The sequence below is a fragment of the Rhinolophus sinicus genome, linkage group LG04 (assembly GCF_036562045.2).
Source record: "Rhinolophus sinicus isolate RSC01 linkage group LG04, ASM3656204v1, whole genome shotgun sequence".
Taxonomy (NCBI): Eukaryota; Metazoa; Chordata; class Mammalia; order Chiroptera; family Rhinolophidae; genus Rhinolophus; species Rhinolophus sinicus.
In genome coordinates, this window is record NC_133754.1 from 67,591,138 (window position 1) to 67,617,971 (window position 26,834).

At 34.9% G+C, this 26,834-nt stretch overlaps 1 protein-coding gene across 1 annotated transcript in view; it reads right to left on the reverse strand.

The window, feature by feature from the left end:
- The window catches only part of TNKS (tankyrase), a 191,699-nt gene that overhangs the window by 119,882 nt on the left and 44,983 nt on the right, over window positions 1-26,834 (reverse strand). Inside the window, exon 3 of the mRNA XM_019750527.2 lies at window positions 10,533-10,628. Within this exon, the coding sequence (XP_019606086.2) occupies window positions 10,533-10,628 (96 nt within the window). The remainder of the gene's footprint in view (window positions 1-10,532; window positions 10,629-26,834) is intronic.

Sequence of the window (26,834 nt, forward strand, 5' to 3'; positions counted from 1 at the left end):
TCTTTCTCGTCAGTACATTTTTATGACCTCTAAGCAAACAAGTGAAAATATACATACAAAAATGATGCCACACTGGAGTAGAATTGTTCTCAGTCTTGGATGGTTCCCAATCTTTTGTCTACCCTAAAATGGTTCTTGACTGTGACAATATCAGGACTGAGCGTGGGGAAGTTGGGGCATGGAACATCATGAGGCAGTATATACTGTTTCATCAAGGGGAAAAACAATCCAGTGAAAGGAGGCGTTATAGTAAAGTATTTCTGGGTAAAATTATGAAATATTTTTAAAATTCTGAGGGTTTATCTAGAGAATTAGGCAATCCACAAACACCAACTGAATAGAAAAGTTTTAGAATCTCCCTCTTGATAGGTTATTTCATTCATATAGGATTATGATTTTTGTGTTACTGTACACCGATGATCTGTAATTTTTCTTCAATAACCAAAGCTACTATTATTGAGATTTCAGTATAGGCCAGACATTGCACTATGATAGGAAAGTTTATACAGTATAAGTTTATATCCAAAAAGTGCTTTTCTTTTTATTTTTCATTGATGAGATGAAGATTCCTTTTTTTTAAAAATCAGGATGATGTTTCTTTCTTCTTTTTTTTAATAATTTCTTTTTCTTTTTCTTTCTTTCTTTCTTTTTTTTTTTTTTTTTTTTAAGATTTTTATTGAGGAAGGGGAACAGGACTTTATTGGGGCACAGTGTGTACTTCCAGGACTTTTTTCCAAGTCAAGTTGTTGTCCTTTCAATCTAGTTGGGGAGGGTGCTGTTCAGCTTCAAGTTGTTGTCCTTTCAGTCTTAGTTGTGGAGGGCGCAGCTCAGCTCCAGGTTCAGGTCCAGTTGCCATTGCTAGTTGCAGGGGGCGCAGCCCGGGGCGCAGCCCACCAGGGGGGCGCAGCCCACCATCCCTTGCGGGACTCGAGGAATTGAACTGGCAAAACCTTGTGGTTGAGAGCTCACTGGCCCATGTGGGAATCAAACCGGCAGCCTTCGGAGTTAGGAGCATGGAGCTCTAACAGCCTGAGCCACCAGGCCGGCCCCTGAAGATTCCTTTTTAAAAACCACCTAACTAACTAAATAGCAAGTTTGTTAGTTTATTTTAGAGTGGTTGGAAGTGACCCTTGCAAATTCTGGGATCTACAAACCAACACAGATTAAACACTTGCAAATTCTGGGATCTACAAACCAACACAGATTAAACAAACAAACAAACAAACAAACAAACAAACAAAACACCAGATTGGATGACTTACCAAAGGTCCCTTTCCATATTTTCTTCGTATTGTCAACGGCAGCTTCCCTACCTCCTGTATCATTTTTTTTACATTTTTGGAATGCTGTTTTGATTTTACCATGTTATGCTGTTATAAGAAAACAGGTCTAGTTTTTTAAGTACCTATCAACTGTATTTAACAAATATTTATAGAATGTTGAGTATAAACAACAAACAAGAAGGAGAAAGTCCCACTTCTCAAGCAGCCCGTACTGGAATTCAGGGGTTGGGAGTCAGGCAATAAATAAGCAAAAGAGTAAATGAATGAAATCATTTAAGTGATAGATGGGTGATGTAAAAGGGTGGCTGGCAATTGGACTGGACACTAGTTTATCTGAGGGGTCAGGAAGAGCTTATTTGAGGTAGTGATTTTTGAGTTGAGACCTTTTATGTATCAAGAGAAAGTAGTTAAGTGAAGCTTTGAAGAAAAGAGCGTTTCAAACAAAGGAACCAGAACACTAGGGAGAGAACAGAGAAGGTAGAGAAAGAATCAAGACAGAAACCAGCTTGAAGTCTATGAGTCATAGAGAGGAGGCTAGTGTGGCTGGTACATAAGGAGCAACAGGGAAAGAGCTGAACTATGCATCAGATAAGTAGATAGAGGACAGATATAAAGTTTAATTTTATTCTAAGAGTGATTTTTAAGGAAATGAATGAAATAAACCAGTTAGTGTTTAAAAACATTTCACTGGCTGCTATGTAGAGAATGGGCTAAAGGCTGACACAGAGCAGTCAGGGGGCTGTCAGCAGTGGTCTAGACAAACACTGTTCAAAGTAGCTCGTCTACAACACGATCAGGAGCTTGTATCAGATTGTTAATGCAATGCTTTCTCATCAAGGAAGTCCTGCTGTTAAAAAAAGTTAGCTAAATGAAGGAGTACTTAGTGTTGTAGTTGATTTATATTCTGGTGCTGGTCCCTTACCTCACTGCAGGCCAGAAACAAACAGTTCACCAGAACCAGCGTACAGACCACACTTTGGTTAAGTCTGATCCAAATCAGAATTCTTGATGGCAGTAGCAAAGACTGAGAGAAATAGATTCGGAATAGATTTTGGAAGTTAAACCAACAGAATTGGGTGATGAAGTGAATACAAGGTATTGAGGACAAGAGAATCATCAAATCTGACTCATAAGTTTTTGGCCTGAGCAACTGCGTAGATGGTGGTGCCCTTTCTTAAGAGAGGAAAGAATGGGGTCCAAGCTTGATGGGCACGGCAATGGGGTTGGATAGGGAGATAAAGAACTCTGAGTTGGTCATGTTAAGTTTGAGATGTCTATTAGACAACAAGCTGGCAATGTCAAGTACGTAGTAGGATATATACTTCTGGAGCTCAAGGGAGAGGTCAGCACTAGAGCTATAAATCCGGGGGGTAAGCAGTTTGAGGAAAGAGTCTTGAGCATATAATCACTATTTAAAGTCAATGGACTGGATGACATCACCCAGGAAGTTAGACAGGGACGAGTCAAAATCCTAGGACTAAACCTGGGACCTTATAATATTTAGACATGGAGCACAGGAGACTCAGCAAGAGAAGGATCCCTCAGTGAAATGGGGGGGGGGGGGAGAAGCAGGAGTGTGTGGTAGCCTAGAAGCCATTAGAAGACTGTTTCAAAAAGGAAGCTGTAATAAATCATATTGAATGCTGCCGAGAGGCTGCACAAGGAAGTGACCATATATAAGATGGAGTTTACTGATAAACTTGGGGAGAAAGAAGAAAACATTTCAGTACAGTGGTTAGGGACAAAAACAGGAAAAGGTACATTTATTTCAGAATAAGAAGTGTGAAAGTAGACAGCAACCATGGACAGCTCCCTAAGCTCTGCAGCGAAGCAAAAAAAACTACCTCTTCAGGGAAGTTCTCAAACTTGAACTTCTTGCGTCAGCATGACTGGAGGGCTTATGAAAAACACAGATTTCAGAGTCCCACACCCAGGACTTCCGATTCAGTAAGTTTGGGATAGAGCCTGCAAAACTGAATTTCTAACAAGTTCCCAAGTGCTGTCAGAGTTGGTGACCCAGAGATAACACTAACCTAGAGATAAGGATAAATTACGGAAAATTACAAACTGTTGACGAGCCCCTGAAAAATTGGGTTGATAATATTGAAAGTCCAATGAAGCAAAAACAAGCTCACTATCAGTAAGATACAACTTATCAAGTGTTTCCTATGTATCATGCACTAAGTGCTTTCAAATAAATTTATTCTGTATACAACCCTAGAAGTGGGTATTTTCACTTCCACTCATTAAATGAGAAAATGTAGGAAACTGGGGCTTACAAAGGCAAAGTAACTGTCCGAGTTTACACAATTAGTAAGCAGAACTGGGGTTTAAATGCAGATATTCTTGATTCCAAAATTCTTGTAACTGTGCTGTACAGCCTATGCTGTACAAGCATAGCATAGGCAATAAAGGCAAGCACCTATGGCAATAAAGCCATAAACCTGCTGCTAGCGACGGCTTCTCCTCGGTGTAGCATAAAAAATGTTGAAAAGAGCAGTGACACCTGGGGTCATCAACAATCCTATTCCAAAGCGTCACTAAACTGCTCCCTGAGCAAACAGGTATGCACACGTATTAGCCTCTTCCTACCAGCGAGTTAGTACATGTTCTGTATTAACATCTCCTTAAGCAGCTTGTAGGAAGGAGTGAAGTATAAGTGTAAGGACAATGCTCCTTGGAGAGTACAGAAGAAAAGTAGGTATCTGTTCAAAGAAGGTTTTTGTTTTAGGTCAACTTATATCTTTTGCATCATATTCTGCTCCACTTCCCTTAACCTTTTGGATGAGTAATATAAGCCAGGGACACTGACAAAGCCGGAATACAGCAGGAAAAGATGGTACTCTGTAAAAATTCTACCAGTAAATTCTCCAGTATTGTTAGTTACTTTAATAATGGATCCTCTTTGATGCTGAATAACTTCCTATCATCCCAACACACAACAACACCACATTTTTTAAAATAATTAAAACCCATGACATATGTTCAGTGACTTTTTAAAGTTTCAGAAAAATAATTCTTTTAAATTAGACAAACTAGGAAAACACTGGCTGCTGGGCTACTCCAACCCTAGAGCTGAGTCAAAGAGTAAATAGAACTAATGAAAAGCATACAAAGAAGATCATAAAAGAGGGAACTATGGGCTTCTCTATCAGTTATCTATTGATAAAGCAGCAGGCTGTGGATAACTTTCCCTTTTAGTCAGAATTATTTCAACTGTAAGTACTGAAATCATAATTTTGCTTTTTAGCCAGTTAAAAATGTTAAAGCATTAAACAACCATGTTCTCTGCAGTAGCATGTGAATAGCATTGAGGGTCCAATACACTCCTTATAACTCAATTGCTTACCTCTAGGTTTCTGATGAGCAGGTAGATTTAGAAAAATAGGCATGCCACAAAAATTTGCACTGTTCATGCAGTTTGAATGCTTGATGAATGCTTACATCCTCAGAGTATCCATGAGTAATGACTGATTCCATAGAGTGATGACTGATTAAAAATAATTTCAAGGCTTCTGCTTCTAGGAAAATGGAATAAATGTACTTTTCCCTATTCTTCCCACTAACTACACCTAAAAAAACCTGGGCATTATATATAAAATAAACATAAGAAGACACTCAAAGGTGGATAGAAGAAGGCAGACTGGTTAGGGATTTTGCTACCCAAAGGAACAATGGTGGTGAGTTCCCAACTTCTTTTTGCCCCACATACACAGTCTTAAGAGAATCATCTGGCAACCTAGAAATACCAACACACACACACACACACACACACACACACACACACACACACACACAGCCTGCTATCTCTAGCCAAAGGATCAGGAAAAGAACAGCCTAGAAAGACAGAAAAACTTTAGATAATAACCAGTCTATTGCAGTGAAATACTACCAAAACCCCCCAAAAGCAAAAGTATAAAAACTGGGGCCCCACCCCGACCCATGAAGCAAAGCCCTAGTGATGAGCCTAGATTTGCAAGCTCACCAGGAGCCAAAACTTTCATCTCTGCCAGGTAATAATGAGCCCTTCCTCACCACAATGTCAGTGGAGACCATAGGTTGCCAGACACTTTCACTACAGCCCAGTGGTAAGGAGGCCAGCCCTCCTCCTATCCCGCAATATCAGTGGAGGCCATGTGGGGAAAATCATCAAGGATACAGAAGAACTCAAAAACACCATCAACCAATAAGATCTAATAGACACTTACAGGACACCATCCAACAACAGCCCAAAACACATTCTTTCCATGTGCCCATGGAACATATATCAAAATAGACCAAATTCTGGGCCATAAAATAAAATTTTTAAATGAAAAGAACTGAAAACAAAGAGTGTTGTCCGACCACAATGGAATCAAACTAGAAAGCAGTATCAGAATGGTAATAGAAAAATATCCGAACACTTAGAATTTAAACAACGTACTTCTACTAAACAATCTATGGATTAAAGAGGAAGTCTCAGAGAATTAAAAAAGAATACATTGAAATGAATGAAAATAAAAATAGAACATCTCAAAATTTGGTGCTATAAATTTCCCTCTAAGTACAGTTAAAGCTGTACTTAGAGGGAAATTTATAGCACTAAAATGCATATATCAGAAAAGGAAAAATCTCAAATCAAATTTCTAAGCTACCACTTCAAGAACCTAGAAAAAGAGTGACATAAACTCAAAGAAAGCAGAAGGAAATAATAAACATACGAAGAGAAATCAATAAAATTGAAAACAGATTAAAGAAATCAATGGGATAGAATTTTTCTTTAAAAAAAATCAATAAAATTGACAAACTTCTGGGCAACACATAACACAGAACAGAAAACACAAATGACCAATTATTAGGAATGAAACAGGGGATATCACTACAGATTCTTCAGACATCAAAAGCTGTCTAACAAAACAAAAACAACAAACAACTCTACACACAGATATTTTGACAGCTCAGATGAAACCGACCAATTCCTTTAAAGACATAAACTATCAAAACTCACACTAGGAAAAATATATAACCGAATTAGCCCTATACCTAAAAATAAATTGAATCAATAATAATCTTCCAAAAAAAGAAAGTGTCAGGCCCAGATGGTTTCACTGGTGAAAACATTTAAGGAAAAAATAATCTCTTTCAGAAAATAAAAGCAGATGGAACACTTCCTAACTCATTCTACGAAGCTAGCATTACCCTAATCCCTAATACCAAAATAAAGACAAGTGGGGAAAACTAGACAATAATACTTCTTTTGATGAAATGTTTTGTATTTTGACTGTATCAATGTCAATATCCTGGCTGTGACACCATAATATAATTTTGCAAGATGTTACCACCAAGGAAAAATAGTAGAGGGTGCAGGGGACCCCTCTGTATTATTTCTTCAACTGCATGTGAATATACAATTATGGCAAGATAAAAGTTTAACACAAATTTCGAATAATAAGAGTTATTAACCCTTACAATATCAAAGCATTATTGAATTCTAATGTCACATGTGCTATTTTAAGAAAGCAAATGTTAACAGTAATTACATTTAAAAGAACCAAATGAAATAGCAATTTGGTTGTAGTTGAAGCTCTAATACAAATGGTAATGAATATGCTATAAGGTTTACTGGGAAAAATGACAGCTGCTTTCAGGGTAGATACTAACAAGTTATTATGCTTCACAAGTATGCCATTTTTTTGATGAGTTGAAAGATCATGCTGGTTTTAATGATGTAAGCCTGCTGGCTTTAATTACACAAAATGTTGATGGGATGAGCTTGAAATATTAGAGTGTTGGGTTATCTAAAGAGAAGAGTTTCTAATCTCTCTCTCTCTCTTTCTCTCTCTCTCTCTGTCTTCATACACACACACACACACACACACACACTCACATCTGCCTGTAACTCATGTAAGGTTTATTTACATTATTTGAATTGCCTCTTACCTACGAATAGGTCAAATATTCTGAATATTACATCTTTCCTTATAAATTCTAAATATTGTTTTACTACTTTCAAAGGAACGTTAGTCAATCCTACTGACTTGAAAGAAAGGCAAGAATAGTGTTTATAAAGTTGTATAAATCAATTTATTACCAATTAATTAATTTTATTATATGATAAATCCTACAGGTAATATTAATAAGGTAAATTTTCTATTTTTGAAAGGGACAATCTGTAAGCTAAGAAACTAGTGAAACATTATCTTAACAGATTGAAGTTAAGCCCTGAGTTTATGGGTCAGTCTAATTTTTCAAATGTGTTTTGTATTACATCCTTCTAAATGAACAGATAGGCAAAAAAATCTGATTCGGCATCTATAAGAGCACTGATTCTGGATCCAAACTACTTGAGTTTCAAAAAATCCCAATAATTTCCCTTAATGAACTTGTAAAAGGAACTTAATCTCTGCATCTGCAAAAATAGATGCAATGATAATATCTGTCTAGGAGCAGTGCTGTTGTGAGGATTCAATGCCCTTAGAACAGCGCTTGGCTAACAGAAGCCCTCAGGAGTTGTCAGCTATAAAAATTATCATCATTATCATCAGTATTATTACTACTGTATTTTACATTAAGCTAATTTCTAAAAGAAAGTTTAGCTTGCTATAATAATTATCTAGAAAACAATTTAATAAAAACCAATCAAATTAAGTACAATCAAAACTAATCAAAAACAAAAAACTCAAGATTTCTTCTAAGCATTTATCATTCACTTAATACAATTCAGTGAAGAGTTTGATGAATCTCTCCAATTAATTATTCTTTTCAAAATACCTAAGTAGACTACCCAAAGCAAATGGCTATATGCTGGGGGTGTCTTAACTGTAAAACTGAGGGTTTTCTGTTGTTTTATATAGCTTTGTAAAAGTCTATGCATTCTTCATGCAGAATTGGGTATTATTTATACATTTTAAAATATTCTATAAAAAGAGATTTTCACTTTGCTAATTTCCTTTAAGAAATATACATATGTACCTTTAAACAGTTTTGGCTAATGCATAAAAGTAATAACATAAAAGATACTACAAAGTAGTCTTTAGCAACTAAATTCCCCAAAAAGAAAAAAAAAAAAAGAACAGAAATTTCACTCTCAAGGTACCTAATGATACTACAACTGCATCTGCCACAAAAATAAAGAATGCCACATAACCCAGAATAATCTCTAGTAACTCTAAATAAGGCAGTCCTTTCAAAAGATTCTTTTTATCTATATTTAATCTTTTAAATTTAGCTTTGGAAATAATACTTCCACTGTAACTCCAAAGAACTGCTTAGAAGAGAACCTGCATAAGCAGAAAACCATTTTGGAATATATTTCATTTAAGGGTGATTTCACTGCATTATATAAAATGAATGTATAAATATCACTAGCTTATATTTTCTACAAAATTAATTACTATTACCAGAATGCTTTTCTTTTACATCATAACAACTGTAAAGTTGTATGTCATTTCCAAAAAAGTAAAGATTCTTGAAAAGAACAACTAATGAACAGTATTACGAACAAGAATTAACATCTTCCTTATCTAAGCAAAGCACATGCTAGATGCTTTTCAAATCAAGTTTAATAGATATGGTATCTATTCTTCAGGAAATCTAGTCTCCATGAGTTATTATGCCACAGAGCTCTTTCCTAAACTAACAACTGCCAATATAATCTCCCCTGAAATTCATCTCAAATTAGGAGATAGCTTCTTGTTGTTAATTAACTTGTATTTAAACTTTGTCTTTTAGAAAAATGTAAGTGGATCTAAAAGCAGTGTTGCTTTAAATGAATCTAACAAATAGACAAGGAAGGCGTTGAGGGCTGAAGAGAGAAAAGGTCAGAGGGAGGACACTTAGATATAGAGACAGTCTTAGTCAGCATTTATAATCTACCCCTATTACTAGGAACCGTATTTCTCCTTTGGTCAGGGACCCCTCCAAAGCTTCTATTGTTGCCCAGGGTTTTGTTAAAAGAAGACACTGAAAGGCTGCAGAGCCTAAGCAGGCCTGAGGCTATTTTAATTTCATTATTTCAAATTTTATAATTATATTTAAATTTCTTATTATCTACACAGGTTTAAAATAGCTTTATCCGTCTAGTGTATGTTATCTTGATTCAGCAGCCCAATCAGCTAACCTTTTAATTAAGAAAAATCGTATTACTCTGATTTAGCAGAGATGAAATCAATTTTAACACGGTGGGAAGTTGTCTTTCTATGCAGAGTTAGTAAGCAGAATTCCACATATTTTCAAAGCTTTTTGTATATAAATGTTTCCAATTCACCTCAGAATCTTTGTTAAAAATGCACAGCACGACACTAAACTTAAACAATGAACAAAAGATTTATTTTCTTCAAACATGGCAAATTTAAAGAAAGTTGAAAATCATTTACTTTTACACAACCATTTAAAACAATACTGTTAGCACTGCAGTGACAAATAGGCTCCAAATTGCAAAGGTCAGTTAAGTAAAAGAAGGCAAAGGCAGCAGAACTCAGACACTAAGAATAAAAACAAAAATAGATCCAATGCAGCATTTTGAGAATGAAGATCAATGAAAACAGCCGCTCAACTCCCTATCATTTACAGCGTTATTTTCTACACTGTTACGAGAGAGCCTTTCTATTCTAGCATTTCTTCTTTGCTGGTTCTTGACATTTGTCTTAATAAAACCAATACTTAAGCCAAAAATGTTTCATTATGTGAAATAAAAAGGTAATACATTGCCTCAGTTAACAGATACTTAGCTATCAAGGTAAAGTGAGAAGATAGGACAAAAATATAAACAGGATGGCAAGGAAGAAGCAGCATCATAATTTATTTACCTATTGATCTAAGTAATAAGGCAGCAGGTTGTCTTTCTGATCAAAACTACTTTTACAAAGTAATACAAATGCCCTTTCCTGCTCTATAGTGAAGGTCTTCAAAAGAATCAACTGAGAGGATGAGGTACAGGAAAATTATGATCTAAATCATAAAACAACAACTGAAAACATGAGTGAATATGTTATTTAATGCTGTGATTCCAAAAATTCTAAGTACAATAAACAATCTTATTGCTTATGCTTATGAGAGCATAGCAATTAATGAGACAGCTAATGTACCAAATCAGTAATGAAGATAATGATATATATATATATATATATATATATATATATATATATATATATATGTATAATTTGTTGAGCTTAATCAGCAGAAACAAATAAAATTCAGTGCATAAAGATTTTCTCAAATCAGGCCAGTAGTTCCATAGATAAAATAATTTGGTAGCTCTGGTTTTCTTACCTGTAAGGACAGCTTTTGCTGAAGGGTCTGCCAGGTCCAGGGCTGATTTCCCATCAGTGTTCCGAATGTTTGGATCAGCTCCGTGCTGCAGCAGCACTGTGCAGGGAAAGCAGAAACAGTATCTTACCTCAGGGATACAAAGATTATTTACTGGTAAGTGTCGTCTCGGCATGGTGTAGGCATAAACATACATTGCACAATTTTTTCTCTTTCAAGAAAAAAAAAGAAGAGGAGAGAAAAAGAAAAAACGGGGAAAAGGCACTGCAGCAAAGGATCTTCTCTAGAGTAAAGCAAAGTTGGCAACTTATGGTACAGTATTATCACATGACTTAACATTATAAACATGAAACCAGAAAAATCTTGCAACAGACAGTTTGGGTTTGCCTCCCTCAGGCAGCAGGATGGGAAGCTGTGTGCTCACTGCCTCACACTGTGCAATACGCTAACTGTGACCCTGCCCTATCTTTACTACCACTGTGGCTGCTTGTTGCTGCTGCTGCTTTACTGCTGAATTTCCTAATGCTTCCTCTCCTCAGAAGAGTTGTAATATTGTGCAAGCCTTTTAGTGGCTCACTGCTTACATATGAATCTCACCCTAACATACTGGCTTGCTTCCAAGAAGTTTCACAGACACAGTAATGCATGCAACTCTGGTCCCCTGCAGTCGAGCTGCAAAAAAGAACTGCCTTCTACAATAATTCTTTCCATCAAAAATGTTTAGAAACAGAAACTCTACCACTATAATACATGCTAAGAAATAAATGTTGAACATACTATATTGGGTAGAAAGTAGCTATGGAGAACTCTTAGATATGGGGGTTCCCAAAATACACTTAAATTACTGCTTAAATAAGATCCATATACAATAATTTATTATTCTAAAACATTTCTCAACTATATCTGGTGTATGTGTGTATGGAGGGAAGGCAGAGGATGACAGGTGTTGCTTTAACACTACTCAACCAATGGTTAAACTAATATACTAAAAACTTGTCCAAATACTGTGTTTCCCCCAAAATAAGGCCTAGCCGGACAATCAGCTCTAATGAGTCTTTTGAAGCAAAAATTAATATAAGACCCAGTCTTATTATAATATAATGTAATATAATATAGTACCGGGTCTTATATTAATGCTTGCTCCAAAAGAGCAAAGATGCATTAGAGCTGATTGTTCAGCTAGGTCTTATTTTCAGGGAAACATGGTAAGCACAGTTCAATTACAAGTTATTCTAACAGTTCAAATAGTTAAGATTTTATGTACTCCTGGAGAAAACAGGAGTTGTTACCACTTACCACTATACTATAGCATAAATTTAAAACAAAGCAGAAATATTAAATTCAAAGAAGTGTTTAAATATGTTATATAATGTCTAAAAACACCAGAGCCACTACTAATGAGTCCCAAATTTCACTCATTCATAATTCCATGCTAAAGTACATACATTCTTTAGGGATAGTTGGAAGGCAATCCTCATATATTATTAAGTAATAAGTCCTGCTGTTTGTAAAGCACTTCCTCTTTAATGCATAAGCCATCTAGTCAATCGCTTTGTTATAACATACAAAGGAATAGCCTTACCTAGAATAAGGACACAGATACTGGGACAGTGTTTCTTAGCATTTTAGCATCTCTTGCATAAATCTTGGGCACTTGCAGATTTGAGATCATAAAGACTAGCCATGACTTGAAAATATACAATGAGATTTTGCCAAAACATTCTATATTATTGTATTCTTGAATGTAAGCAATGGACATAATTATTTTCTAGATGTTTATAAACTGACTGAGGTAGAATAAAGTAGCAAGTACCACAATATCGAACTGTAGTAATCTTCCCTCATAATGAATAAGCTTTCACCGCAACATTTTTTTTTTATTATTCCAGGAAGAAATCCCAATGTGAAGATTTGGCTTTTAAAGGGGCCTTATCATGAAGCTGATTCATGCATCAAGTGCAAAGCTGACAGTTATATCTTTATTTAATTGCTGAGTGGTCACATGCAAAGGGTAGGAAAACGAAGAAATAAGCTGCCATGAAAAGCAGAGTTTTTCATTGTACATATCAAGAACTTCAGAACCTGCTTTAAGCAAGAAAGCAGTATGTTAATTTAACAAAGCTTGACTATAATATGATGGGAACTTGTATTTTGCAGCTTAATGAGTGGTAGAGGCAAAACACTGAGAGCCTTATTGTTCCTCGAAAAGTCACCTAAAACCTCAATCTTTTCTGTTGTAGCCAGTACTTCACCTATTATATCCTTGCTGTTTTGCAACAGAAATCTGCCACTACAGTTTAGTTATAGTTTTCCTTCATTTTAGGTGATTTTTAAAGGAGCAATCTTTTTAGTAGAAAGAATCTGTTTTCTAGATATTTCTGAGTCCTACCTATCTCCTTCATTGGACTTGAACATACAGAAACATCCAATGCAGAGCAATGTAGCAATAGGGAAGAAATTGAATTTGCCAAACCAGATGCTGATAACAAAATCCACGTTAGAAAATATTTAACCATTTTTAATTTACCAGATAAGAGTTAAAAACAAACAAACAACAACTCAATAGAGTTTTAGGAGCAAGAAGAGTATCTAAAACTAGACCAGAGGGATCTAAACTCACCTAACTTTTATAAAAGGGGATTGCTGAGAGGATTAAATGAGAACCAAAAGTGGCATAATATGTATCAGCTAATGATAATATTTAAAGCACATTTTAAAAAATGTAGACCCTGTTTGTACTCGCAACTCTATCAGTATTAATTTTGCCCTAAAGCCAGATCTTCAGATCTTCCCTTTTTCTGTGAAGGCCCAGGTAGCAGATATATTGGGCTTTGTAGGCCCTATGGTCTCATTCTCAACTACTCATCTCTGCCTCAACCCCACCATTACGGAGGGGAAAGCAGCCACAGACAATACTTAAAAGAATGTGTGTGTGGCTGTGTTCCAATAAAATTTTATTTAAGGACATGGAAATACGAATTTTGTATAATTTTCATGAGTCACAAAACATTATTATTATGAATTTTTAAAAATTATTTTAAAATGTTAAAACAATTCTTAGTTTGCAGGAAATACAAAAAATAAGGGATGAGTTGGATTTGGTCCATGGACTATAGTTTGCCAACCCTGACCTTGGGCAGTGATACATAAAGTGCAATCTATGGCTGTTCTAATCCCAGAACTCTTTGTAATCCAACTACATTGAGATAATCAAAGAACTGAATATGTCATTTTAAAATCACTTGTTCCAATACTTCATTTTTATTATAGTTTACAAAATGATTGGCCTGTTATGCACTGGGTAGGGAAAACACTGGTACTCTACCACAGACAGTTTCAGAAGCACTGAGCAGGGTACCTGTAAAATTCTCTGGGCCTCAGTTCTCAGATCTATGAAGTGAAGAAGTTGGATTAGACAGATGATTTCTAGATATCTAGGTGAGGCCTGAAACCCCTTATAATGCTTTTAGAGTTATAGCCAAAGACCTGAAGCATTAAGATCTAAACTCTTTTTAAAAAAGGTATCTTCTAATACCAGAAGAACAGCACATACATGAGGCAAAGGTAACAACAATGCCTTTTAAGAATGTCGGTCTGTCCTTGAAGTGGCAAGAGGACTCTGGATTCTGGATGCTTCAAAATTTGCTTTCAAAGTTCTAAGCTACCCAAAGGAATAATAAAATGTGATGCCTAATACATAATACAATTAGAAATTCATCTTGTAAAATCAATATACATTGTCAACACACTAATATAAAACAGATTCTTCTTTGAAAGTAGCACAAATATGTGAAGCAAAGTTCCCAAATATATAAACAACATACCAGCTAAGGTATGAAAGAAAAACAAGGAAATAAAAATCTGAGTAATATTCATTACATAAATTCAAGGCTACTGTGGCCACTCAAAATCTCCTTGTGCCATCTCCTTGTACCAATCAGAGCCTTAGCAAATCTCAAATCTCAAACTACTGGGCTGTGTCCAGTTCTCCTGATGTAGCTCAAATCTCGTTCTCTCCTTTTGGGGAGAGAAGGATGAAGAAAATATAGCAGCTGGCATAACAACAGACAGTTAAAACTAAAGGAGGACCACAATATTCAAAACGTCATTCTCAAAAGAGCTTATGGCAAGAAGGACATGTGATTCTCCTATTTCTGGTGCAAACTTCATCTCCAGTGAGCCAGATTCAGAAAGCACGCCTTTAGCCTGTGACCAATGCAGCAGAGACTGAAATTCTTTCATTTAATTGCACAAAACTTTTCAATTTAAGCACTCGTATCACTTTAAATCTTCCAAATAAAAATATTTCTAGACATATGCAAAGCCTCATCCTGTCAAATTTCTAGAAAAATACAAAGTGTTATTAGGATAAACTGCATTTAACTATAGGAACATTACTAACTGATTAAAGAAGATAGAAGAAATAAAAACAATGTGATTTTTCCCAACTGAAAATGTAGCAAGCCTTTTAGGTAAATTATCAAATGTGACTTAGTATAGTTTTCACTTTAAAATATTGTAAATTCTTTATTATGTGAATTTTAGAGCTACATTAACGGTCTAAAACTGCTCCTCACAATGAACAGTAAAAGAAGTTATATTTATGTTAAAAGGTTTTCCAAGTAATTCATAGTCACCTTACCCTTTAAGAGTATAGATATTCATTTGACTGAGTTTCAAAAATTGAATCACACAAAGGACCAAGTTCAATAAACATTTTAGTAAATAAAATTACCTTCAGAGCAGAATATCAATGGACAAAATTTTAGCTATCTATAATCTTCAATGTATAGGATTTTCACCAATACGCATGATTTTAAGAAACAAATTATTTTTTTAAAGTGATATTATATATATATATATATAGAGAGAGAGAGATACAGAGGGTGCCAAAAAAATGTATACACATTTTAAGGAAGGAAAAAAACTGTATTAAAATTGTAATACTCACTATATACTGATAACCAAAGATGAATACAAGTCATGTGTATACATTTTTTTGGTACCCCTGGTATATTCAGACCTCCTCTTCTATAGAAATATGTACAATATCAGAATGGTATAATACTACATAATGGCATAATATTATACCACTATAATACTACATATTTATATACTATATATATTTTTTGAAAAGCCATTTATCTTTTTATTGCCGTTTATCTTTTCATTCAAGATATACTTTATTACTACAGCATAAAAGCAACCTATTTCATTCTTAAAAGATCATCAAAAGTTGATTTATCCCTAACAATAAACATGAAAATTCAAGTAACCAATGCTATCATATATAGCAGTATGGCTTACTGAATTTAAATTGTTTTAAACGACACAATTTCCTGTTTTCAGTATTGGTAGACTAGTTTATGTGGGACCAACCCTTAGGCTGTAAACAATGAAGAGAACTGGATTTAAAACAAAAACATAACTTCATAAAATCATCTAAGAGCTTATGAGACAGTTAAAGAATTACCAGCCCAAAATTGAGGAGCAAAAGGGAATCCAGAGGGTAAACATGTATGTAAGCTGCCTTTATTCTGAAAGCAGTTACTGACCCAGAAAAATAGTCTGTCCTTTCAATGTCTCACGGGGCAAAGGAAATAGCAATCAATGCTCAGGGACCCCCGAAAGTAAGGATTCTAATAAAAGACTCTCCCTACACAATAAGGACTGTACCTCAGGATGAGGAATAAAGTGGCTGTGAACTAGCCCTAGTACAGAATCATAGCTCTGGTTGGAACTTTGGATGTCCAGCCAACCTGAAGCCCTGAATTTGATTGAAGGTAGTCCCAGATTGGCAGCAATGCCAAGGCACTGGGCAGACATATGTATCTATCCTCTCAGGGAAAGGTACCTTCATCAAAGGCCAAAAATTATTCCCATTAAAAAATATATAGTAAAATGTCCAGCATATAGCCAAGATAACCAGGTACACAGATTATCTAAATCACAGAAACAACTAGCAGCGACAGACAACACAAAAACAGACCTATAAAAACTTCAGATACCAGAACTACCAACACAGATGATAAAAAAGAACTATGCTTATTATGTTTAATGAAATAAAAGACAAGCTGAAATATATTTCTAATATAAAAGAACCAAAAAGAACCTCTAGAAATAAAAATACAATAACTAAAATTAAAAACGAGGGCTTTGGTTTCCAGCCATGATGGAATAACTGACATCAGACCTCGCTCCCTGACATAAAAGCTGGACAAAGTATGGAAGCAACTGAAGGCAGTGGTCAATAGTAGTACTAAGCTGTGAACCTGAAAGAAAAGAAACTCAAAAGATGGGTACCACAATCACTCAACTCTGCCTGAGACAACTGCCAACCATATGAATACAACTAGACTCAGAGAAGAATATAGTGGTCATGCTGAGCTAGGAAGACAGAGATCTGAGTTTAGGGCAGATGAAAAGGTTGGATCTGCTGGGTGGGACGCTAGAGGGGAGTGATCTGTGTGCAGAGCAGGCCCCAGATATCTGTGTATGGGTCCCCTGTGAAAACATGGCTGTGGGTTGGGCTGTATATGTGTAAGACAAGACCATTTGAGGCTTGACAGGGAATATCTGCTATGGGTTGAGAGCATAACAGAGTTAGTAGAGGTGAAGAAGTGCTAGGGGGTAGAGTAACGCTGAGAGAAATTGAAATTCTGGCCGTTAAGAGAGTAAAGAGGTCATTAAAGCACCTTGTTGATACACTTGATGCAGAGCTTAGAAAACAGGAAGGGAATCTTAGTGATAAATAAGCACCATACCCTAGAGCAGAGAGTTGGGGCCCACAATGTTAAAACTATTTTCATAACAACATTATAACATAATTTCCTTGTTTCACTGTACTAACGTTTGTACTAATGGTGCAAAAGCAACGGAGGTAAAACTGCTGATAACTTAGCACAAATCAAGGGAGTGGCACCAAACTATAATAGTAATCATTGCATTCTTCACTACTATTCATTTGCAGTAAAAGAAATAAAAAAGCAGTTTCATTTTAGCATACCCTTGATGACACAGCAAAATTAATTTTATTAAACCTAATCCTTGGATACACATCTTTTTAATATTCTCTGTGAAGAATGAGAATGCATAAAGGACTTCTGCTGCATATCAAAATAATAATGGTTGTCTCAAGGAAAAAAACTTGTGTGATTATTGGAGTTACAAGCTCAACTAGCCACTTGTCATGAAAGCGTCATTTTTAATTAAAAGAAAAACTGACAGAAATACTATGATTATTCAGATTTGGATATCTTGCAGACATGTTTTTAAAATGTCAATGATAAAATTTAAACTTTCAAGGAGAAATTAGAATTTTGTAAAAATTTTTTATCTGCCTACGTGAGCTTGAACTTCTAAATAATTAGACTTTTCTGCTGACATCACTATAATTATAACAAATGTTAACTTTTTAATATAGTATAAAAATGTATCAATATTTTGGAATATCAGCCTCACTCAATGAACTGGTCATTTTTTAAATGACCAATGGAAACTGTTACAAAAACATGCGGTGGGTACAAGACCCTTTCAAAGTGAAAGACAGACCATTGGATTGTGATGTTACAGAGTACAAAAAGTTTTCTGATATGGCTTCAGTTTCCAGATTGAAATTAATCATTAAGAAATTACCGCTTGTCACGATTGGATGGGATATCTAAGAAGACTATCCACGTTATTTAAAAAGGTTATTAAATATACTTCCTGCTTTCAACGATAAATTTTAATCTTTTTCACTAGAACAGATTGCACACAGAAGCAGATATAGGGATCCAGGTAACTGATTGAGACAGATAGTAAAGGTATTTACATTAACGTAAAACAATGCCAACATTCTCACTACCTTTTTTTTTGTTTTGGAAAATAGAGTTGCATTTCATAAAATATGTTATTTCTATTAGCACATAGTGAGTCTGCTATTTTCTAAATGAATTAGTAACTTTTTGAAGTTTGTAATTTTGATTTCCAATATGTTATATATGACAAACATAAACAAAAACTCTTCAGAATGCTCAATGACATTTAAGAATGCAAAGATGCCAAATATTTGAAAACGTCTGCCCTAGAACAAACCCTAGTCTAGATACACTCTAATAAACTCTAAAATCAAACCTCAACAAGATCTGTAGGGGAGATTGAGTCTGGAGATTGGGTCCCACTATGTTAGAGAAATTTTAGAAACACCTTAGGTTTTCCACAGAAATGCACTAACAAAGCATAAAAACAAACCTCCAGAATCTCAGGGTGATTAGCCAGCAATTGACCTCTGCTAAAACAAAAATAAATGTATTTCAGAGGAAAAGAAACGAAAACAACATTGCAGAGTCTCTATGACATCTACTATTAAATAAAAAAATTATTAAACATATAAAGAAAAAGGAAAATGTGACTCACAGTCAAGAACAACAAAAAAGCAGTCAAAAGAAATCATATTCAAAATGGCCCAGATGATGGACTTAATAAAGACTGTAAACCAATTATTATAAATAAGTTCGAAGAATTAAAGGAAACTATGCATTGAAAAAGTAACAGAGAGATACTCTAAGAACTGAGTGGGATTTCTAGACCTGAACAGTTGTGTCAAGATTTATTATAAAGCTATAGTAATTAAGACAGTGTATTATTGCAAAACGAACAGATATTTAGATCAATGGAACAGAAAATAGACCAATGTATGGATGGTGAACTGATTTTTCTACAAAGGAGGCAAGGTAATTCAAGGTGGAATAACTAGTCTTTTCATCAAATCCTGCTGAAACAACCGGTTATCTACATAGAAAAGAAAAAGAAAAATCATAAAACTTGACTTGTACTTTACACCATACAAACAAATTAACTGCAAATTAGCTATAAACTTAAATATAAAAATTATAACAATAAAATCTGTGGAACAAAAACATGGAAGAAAATCTTCAAGACCTTGAGACAGGCAAGATTTCTTAGGATAAAGAGCCTAAACCACAAAAAAATTGATAAATTGTACTTCATCAAAATTAAGACTTTCTGCTCTTCAAAAGACACCATTAAGACCATGGAAAGGCAAGCCACACACTAAAACAAAACATTTGCAACAAATACGTGTGATAAAGAACCCAGATCCAGATTATATAATGAACTCCTACAAATCAATAATAAAATGACAAACAACCCAATTTGAAAAATGGGCAAAAGACTAAGACACTTCATAAAAGATATACAAATTACTAATACATAAAAAGATGCTCAATATTATTAGCCAACAGACAAACACAAATGTAAAAGATCGGCAATAGCAAGTGTTAATGAGGATGTACTAAACTGGAACTCTCATACCTTGCTAGCAGGCATATAAAATGGTATAACCACTTTGGAAGTCAGCTTGGCAGTTTCTCATAAAGGTAAGTATACACCACTATTATGTCCTACCAATTCTAGGTATTTACCCAAAAGGAAAAAAAGCAAAAAATGTGTCCACACAAAAGACTTGCACATGAATATTCATATGTTTATAATAGTAAAAAATTGGGAACAATCTCAATATCCATCAACAAGTAAAAGGATAAGCAAATTGTAGTATATCTTACAACAGAATACTACTCAGCAATACAAAGAAACTGACTCATACAAGAGGGAGGAAATCTCTAAAACATTATAGTGAGCAAAAGAAGCCAAACATCAAAAAACATAGTTCTAGAACAGAAAACTAATCTATAGTGACAGACAACAGATCAATTTTTGCCTGGGGATGGTGGAGAAACAGAAAACCGACTGAAAATGGGCACCAAAGAACTTTTTACTGAAAATATTCTATTAGTTTGTGGTAGTGGTTACATGGGTATATACATTTGTCAAAACTAATCAATATGTACACTTACAATGGATGCACTTTATTTCAGTATCTCAAACTCATTTTATGCTGTAATTCAATAAAGTTGATTTATTAAAAGTTCAATAGAGTGGTTTAACTGCAGCTTAGAAACACCTGAAGAGAAAGTTATTGAACTGGAATACACGTCAATAAATATTTCCAAGAATGCTGCATGGAGAGATAATCATGGACAAAGGATAGAGTGAGAATGTCTAACATGTTGTAATCAGTCTTAAAAGAAAAAGAAAACACATACATATTTGAAGAGATAATGTCTAAGATTTTTCATAGAACTAATAAAACTCACCAACCCATAGGTTCAAGAAGCCCGAACAGGATAAACTCAATGATGCAGGAAAAAAACATTTCACATATAAATTAGGAATAACTGCTATAAAACAAAACAAAAAAAAAAAAAAAACCCGGCTGATAAATCAATAGAGCAAATAAGTTAATACAGTAATAGTATACAAAATACACTGGAGATAATTTGTGAGCTTACCCAACTATAGCACTGTTATACTATACAGCATTATGCTAAGTAATGATTTAATTACAACTCTGTTTCCATGTTTGTTTGCAAAAAGCCATTATTTGCAACTTAAAAATACCATATTTCTATTCTTAAGATAAATTTAATATAGGTAGCATCAATTAAAGTATGTCATATCTTAAAAAATATTTTTAAATAAATGGTAATAGTAAAGTATATACATTCAAAGTTTTTCTACAATACTACTACTCTGCAACCAAGATATACAAGGTCTGAATAGCCAAATCAAAGAAATTCTTTGATATAAATTTAGTATTTATTTTCATTTGCAAAAATTTTCGTTTTAAAAATATTTTACTTCCTCTTTACATTTCTTTTTAGAACTGTCTTCAATTATTAAGAGCCATCTTTTTACAGAAGTTTCCACCTCCAAATACCAAACATTTAAATGCTTCCAGTTCTAACATTCATAGGAGATAAACACTGACTCTGTATAAAATTAAATTTGGGACTCAGAAAAAACGGTCAATTCTGTTCTCTTTCAACATTCTCATGCTAATAAGTTTCTCTTAAGAAGACAATCTAGACCTTTCTTTGATGCTTAGTAGCGTCTTTTCATTGAACAAGTAAGTGACATTGAGTGAAGTAGGCTTCTTTCATCTTAATTATACCCTTTGAAAACCTCTGAGAAGCTCATAATATAATGCATGGCTAACATGATTTACTGATAAATCTCTTCTAAAATGAAGATTTAAGAACAGTAAATTCTAGTAAAATGTAGAGAACTGAGCAAGCTGAGTTTCAGGACAAAAGTTCTGAAGTAATAGTATTAGCTTGGTCTCATTAGCCATAAATTAAGATGATTAGTGATTTCCCTGTGTTCTAGAGTTATACTATCCAACACAGTAACCACTAGCCATATGTGGGTATTGAATCCTTGAAATGTGGCTAGTGAGACTAATGATCTAAATTCTTCATTTAACTTTAATTAACTTAAATTTCAAAACTGACACATGGTTCAGTTATTGGAAAGTGTTTAAAATGTTTGGAACACCTTAAATATGTGAATCAACTTTTTCAACTATACATTTTATTCAATATGAACACAGAGATCAAGTACTAATGCTGAAAACTTTGTTTTAATTGAGATGTGCTTTAAGTATAAAATATATACCAGACTTCAAAACCTTGGTTGAAAAAATGAAAAAAATTTTCATTAATGGTTTATATTCATTCCCATCACATGCTGAAAATTATTTCAGCATATACCTAACATATTTCAGCATATTTTAGGTATGCTGGGTTAAGTAAAATATGAGGTATGACAATTAAGTTCACGAACTCATCGTAGAAAAAGTGCTGCATACCTCAATTGCTGAATATCACTACAGTCACCTTTGAAGTACTCCCCTTGGAAAGCTATGCACCAATGCTAGCACCTAGTCCACACTTCAAAGCAATTTTGGAACTCTTTTTCTGGAATGGTCATCAGAGCTGTCGTCGTATTGCCCTTGATGTCCTGAATGTCATCAAAATATCTTCCTTTGGGGCCAGATCAGGAGAGTAGGGAGGGTGTTCCAATACAGTTATTTGTTTACTGGCTAAAAAGTCCCTCACAGACAGAGCATTGTCATGATGCAAGAGCCATGAATTGTTGGCAAAAAGTTCAGGTTTTCATCTGATTTTTTTCACGCAGCTTTTCAGTAATTCCAAATAGTAAACTTGGTTAACTGTTTGTCCAGATGATACAAATTCATACTGATTATCCATCTAATATCAAAAAAGGTTAGCAACATCATTTTGACTCTTGATTTGAACTGACGGAACTTTTATCATCATGGAGAATTGGCTAACTTCCACCCTCTGATGCTTTGTTTCAGGGTCATATTGGTACACCCATGTTTCATCATCAGTGATAACATGGCCCAAAACATCGTCTTGCCTCTTTCCAAAAGGTCTTGGAAAACTTCGACTCTCCTTTGCTTTTATTCATCGGTGAGCAACTTTGCGACCATTTTTTCTCCACACATCTTTCTCATGACATGAGATTTCAGTTCAGATTTTCTGAACTGTTTCTCTATCAATGTCTACTTGGTCTGCTATGCTTTTCACAGTCAGCTGATGATTTTGACGCACAATTCGACAAATTTTTGCAATGTGTTTATCAGTTCTGCTCGTTACTGGCTACCCTGACCTCTCTTCATCAGTGACGCATTCTCTCCCCTCAAAAAAACATTTGATCCACTTGTATACTGCCATTTTCTTCATGGCATTATCCTCACAAGCTTGGACTAACATGTCTCTGATTTCACTTCCACTGTTGCAAGTTTAACGAGAAATTTAATGTTTGGTCATTGCTCTAATTCAAGCTCAGACATTCTCACGATGGCACACAAAAACACACAACAATAATGAACGCCACTCAGCAAGACACCACCACACATCGACACGAACACAGCTGTGAGACACTGATACACCAAGGTTATGAAACCTCATGGAGTTGTTTGTACAGTGCTGCCGATGTAAGTGCACGGTGGCAAGTTCATGAACTTAATTGTCATACTCGTACTCATTTATTAAATTAGTATCACCTATTTCTTTTTAATGTGGCTATCAGAAATTTTTAAATTACTTTTGTGTCTGTCATTATAATTCTATTGTACCGTGCTACTCTAGAGCAGAGTTTTTCAACCTTGGAACTATTGACCTTTTGGACCAGATAGTTTTTTGTTGCAGGTGTGGGGTAATGGCCGTACCATGGTGCCCTGGAAACTCTGCAAGCATCCTCATATGCTATGCAAAGACTTGAATCACAGTTCATCTGAGTCTTGGTCAATGCCTTGTAATCTCTGAAAATAAGAAAAGATGAGCGACTTGCAAGGAGCTCCTCTGGGGCCATCTTCCACCCACCTCTCCACCTCCCCTGGAGATGCTCATCACTTTCCACTTCTGATGAGTGGAGGGGCTTTCTTCGTCTCTATTGGCTCTTCAGCAAAATGATATTCCCACAACTTGTCATTGGAGCCTTTTTCTTTCATTGCCATCCTTTTTTGTGTGTGGTACAAGAACCACAAGGAGCTGGTACCCTTGGCTTACCCTTCTTTTCACTGTCTACATGTAAGTTATAAACTATCTAAGACTGCCTTGTTGCATCTTTACCAGTCAAATTCATTAGGTCTTGGCTTGGCTTGCAGTGTAGTGGAGAGCTGTCCCATACATTGTACGATGCTTAATAGCACCCCTGATCTCTACCAAGTAGATGTCAATAGCAATCCCCTTCCCCATTGTGACAACCAAAAATGTCTGTACACATTGCTAAATATCCCCTCAAGAGGCAAAATAGCTCCTGATTCTGTAGGTTCTTAGGACCTATTTCCACGCCGCTCACACACATACACACTTATGCAAGGTGGAATACATGAAGGTCTACACTTACCCTCACTCTGAACACTTTTATATATTGGATTACTGCATTAGATTTTATTTGAAGAAAGATTTCTGTAGTTTAAAAACATAATAGGAAATAAGTAAACAGTAAATCAGTAAAGTAAAATAGTAACTAGTAAATATCATATTTTGCTGTGTATAATGTGCTCCTGTGTATAATGCACACCCACATTTTTGGACCAAACTTTCAAGAGAAAAAAACCTTTTGTTCTAATTTTTTAATTCAAATTTTTTATTTGTTTACATTTAGGTACTTGTTTTTTATATTAAAATGGAATTTTAGCATTTTTAAAAACATATTATGGTACAATAAATTTTACGTTAACAAATAATTACAAAATTCAAGAACAGGTACAAGGTACAAGAAATTTTATGTACCGGTAACAAATTTACAATATTTACGCATCACAGAAGGCCAAGAACTCTTCATCATAGAAGGCCAGAACTCTTCGTCGCTGCAAGTTCATTGTAAGTTCAACAAAACTGATTTATCGTATTCCAGCGTATTATTTTGCATACGGATATGGTTATTGATTTGGACAGTTATGCTTTTAACTCATAAGCATAAATAAGAGTTAACAACATTTATATAGATACGGAGTTAGTACTACCAATCCTTATTTTCCCTCACAAAGTTGGGCAAAAAAGTGTACATTATACACGACAAAATACGGTAAGTTTTTAAAAATAGTAAATAACAGTAAATAGTAAGTAATAAAAATGATCTCTACGGATCCTTCTAAATTTAAGATGCTGTAATCTATGAATCTGTCTTTGAGTACTTGACTTTTATCAATTAGATGTTTTTTTAATTACAAGGGAGAAAAAACTACTTTAGCTAGCTTAAATAACAAGAAAATTTATTAAAGAATAAAGGTACCTCATCAAAAGCAAAGAAATGTGTTTAAAAAATTTATCTTGCTGCTGTCTATCCTGTCTCCCAGCACCACTGCCATCCCCCCTCAGATACAAACATGCAAAACTGTATCACCTAGGGCCGGCCGGCTCAGGCGGTTAGAGCTCCATGCTCCTAACTCGGAAGGCTGCCAGTTCGATTCCCACATGGGCCAGTGGGCTCTCAACCACAAGGTTGCCAGTTCAATTCCTCGACTCCCGCAAGGGATGGTGGGCTGTGCCCCCTGCAACTAGCAACGGCAACTGGACCTGAAGCTGAGCTGCGCCCTCCACAACTAAGACTGAAAGAACAACAACTTGAAGCTGAACAGAACCCTCCACAACTAAGATTGAAAGGACAACAACTTGACTTGGAGAAAAGTCCTGGAAGTGCACACTGTTCCCCAATAAAGTCCTGTTCCCCTTCCCCAATGAAATCTTAAAAAAAAAAAAGAATAAAAAAATAAATAAAAACTACCCATTGAAAAAATATAAAAAAACAAACAAAACTGTTATCATCTAAATCTTAATTCCAAACTCTCACTAAAGAGAATTTGGTCCAGCTTGTCTCAATATGTGGTTCTGGACTTCAAAACTTTGGCCAGAGAGGCACAAAGACCCAATAAAAACAACGGTGATGAGGCAAGAGGTGTTAAATCAGAGAGAAGAGTTTTTGCACAGATATCTCAATAGGTATCTACCGCAATAACAGATCTTAAATTTAAAACATTGTGTATATATTTTTATACATGATAAATGAGTACATTTACAAAAAGTGTATCTCTGAGAGAGTGAAATAATTGGGACTTCCACTTTCTATTTTACACATTTCTATGCTATTTATTTTAAATATGTCTTATATTTATAATGGGAGAGAAAACAAGAGGGATATTTCTCCTCAGACAGAAATTATCTTTATACATACTATTTAAGTATGTTTGTCAAAACAATACTTCTCTTAAAACTGCTATTTAAAGTAGTTTGTAACCAATGAAGAAATAATAATTGGATTGTTCTGTCAAATGAGTAACATTAAATATAGTGATAGCATTAGAAAATAAGACCATTATAAAATAAATCCATCAATTTAGAATCTGTGATAGCAGACTGTAGAAATAAGTCTTAAGTGAAATCGTCAAGAAGTAATTTTCTACTTTGTAAAAGTCCAGGCTTTTAATTATACTTTATTTTGTCTGTCTTTGATACAAAAGTCACCAAAACTTCAGAATTCTGTCAACATTTGGGACTAGCTTACTTGTGATACATTACTTAATTTTACCTCAATGAACTACCTGCCTTTATGTGCCTCATCAGATAGATACCCACTTACAACTTTTTCCTTGTACTGCACCGATAAAAATAAAACTGCATGCATTTTTTAAGTTCAAAAAATCAAATTCTCTATTAAGTCTGCTTTACTTACTAATGGCAACACACCATAGTTAGGGGTAATAATAGAGCTGTGGTGAAGAGCCAGTCCTCTGGAACCAGACTGCATGGGTCAGAATCCCAGTTCTGCCATCTCCTAATTCTGGGACCCTAGGAAGCTACTTCACCTCTCTGTGCTCCCATTTCCTCACATGTAAATGAGGAGATAACAATAGTATCTACCTCACAAGGT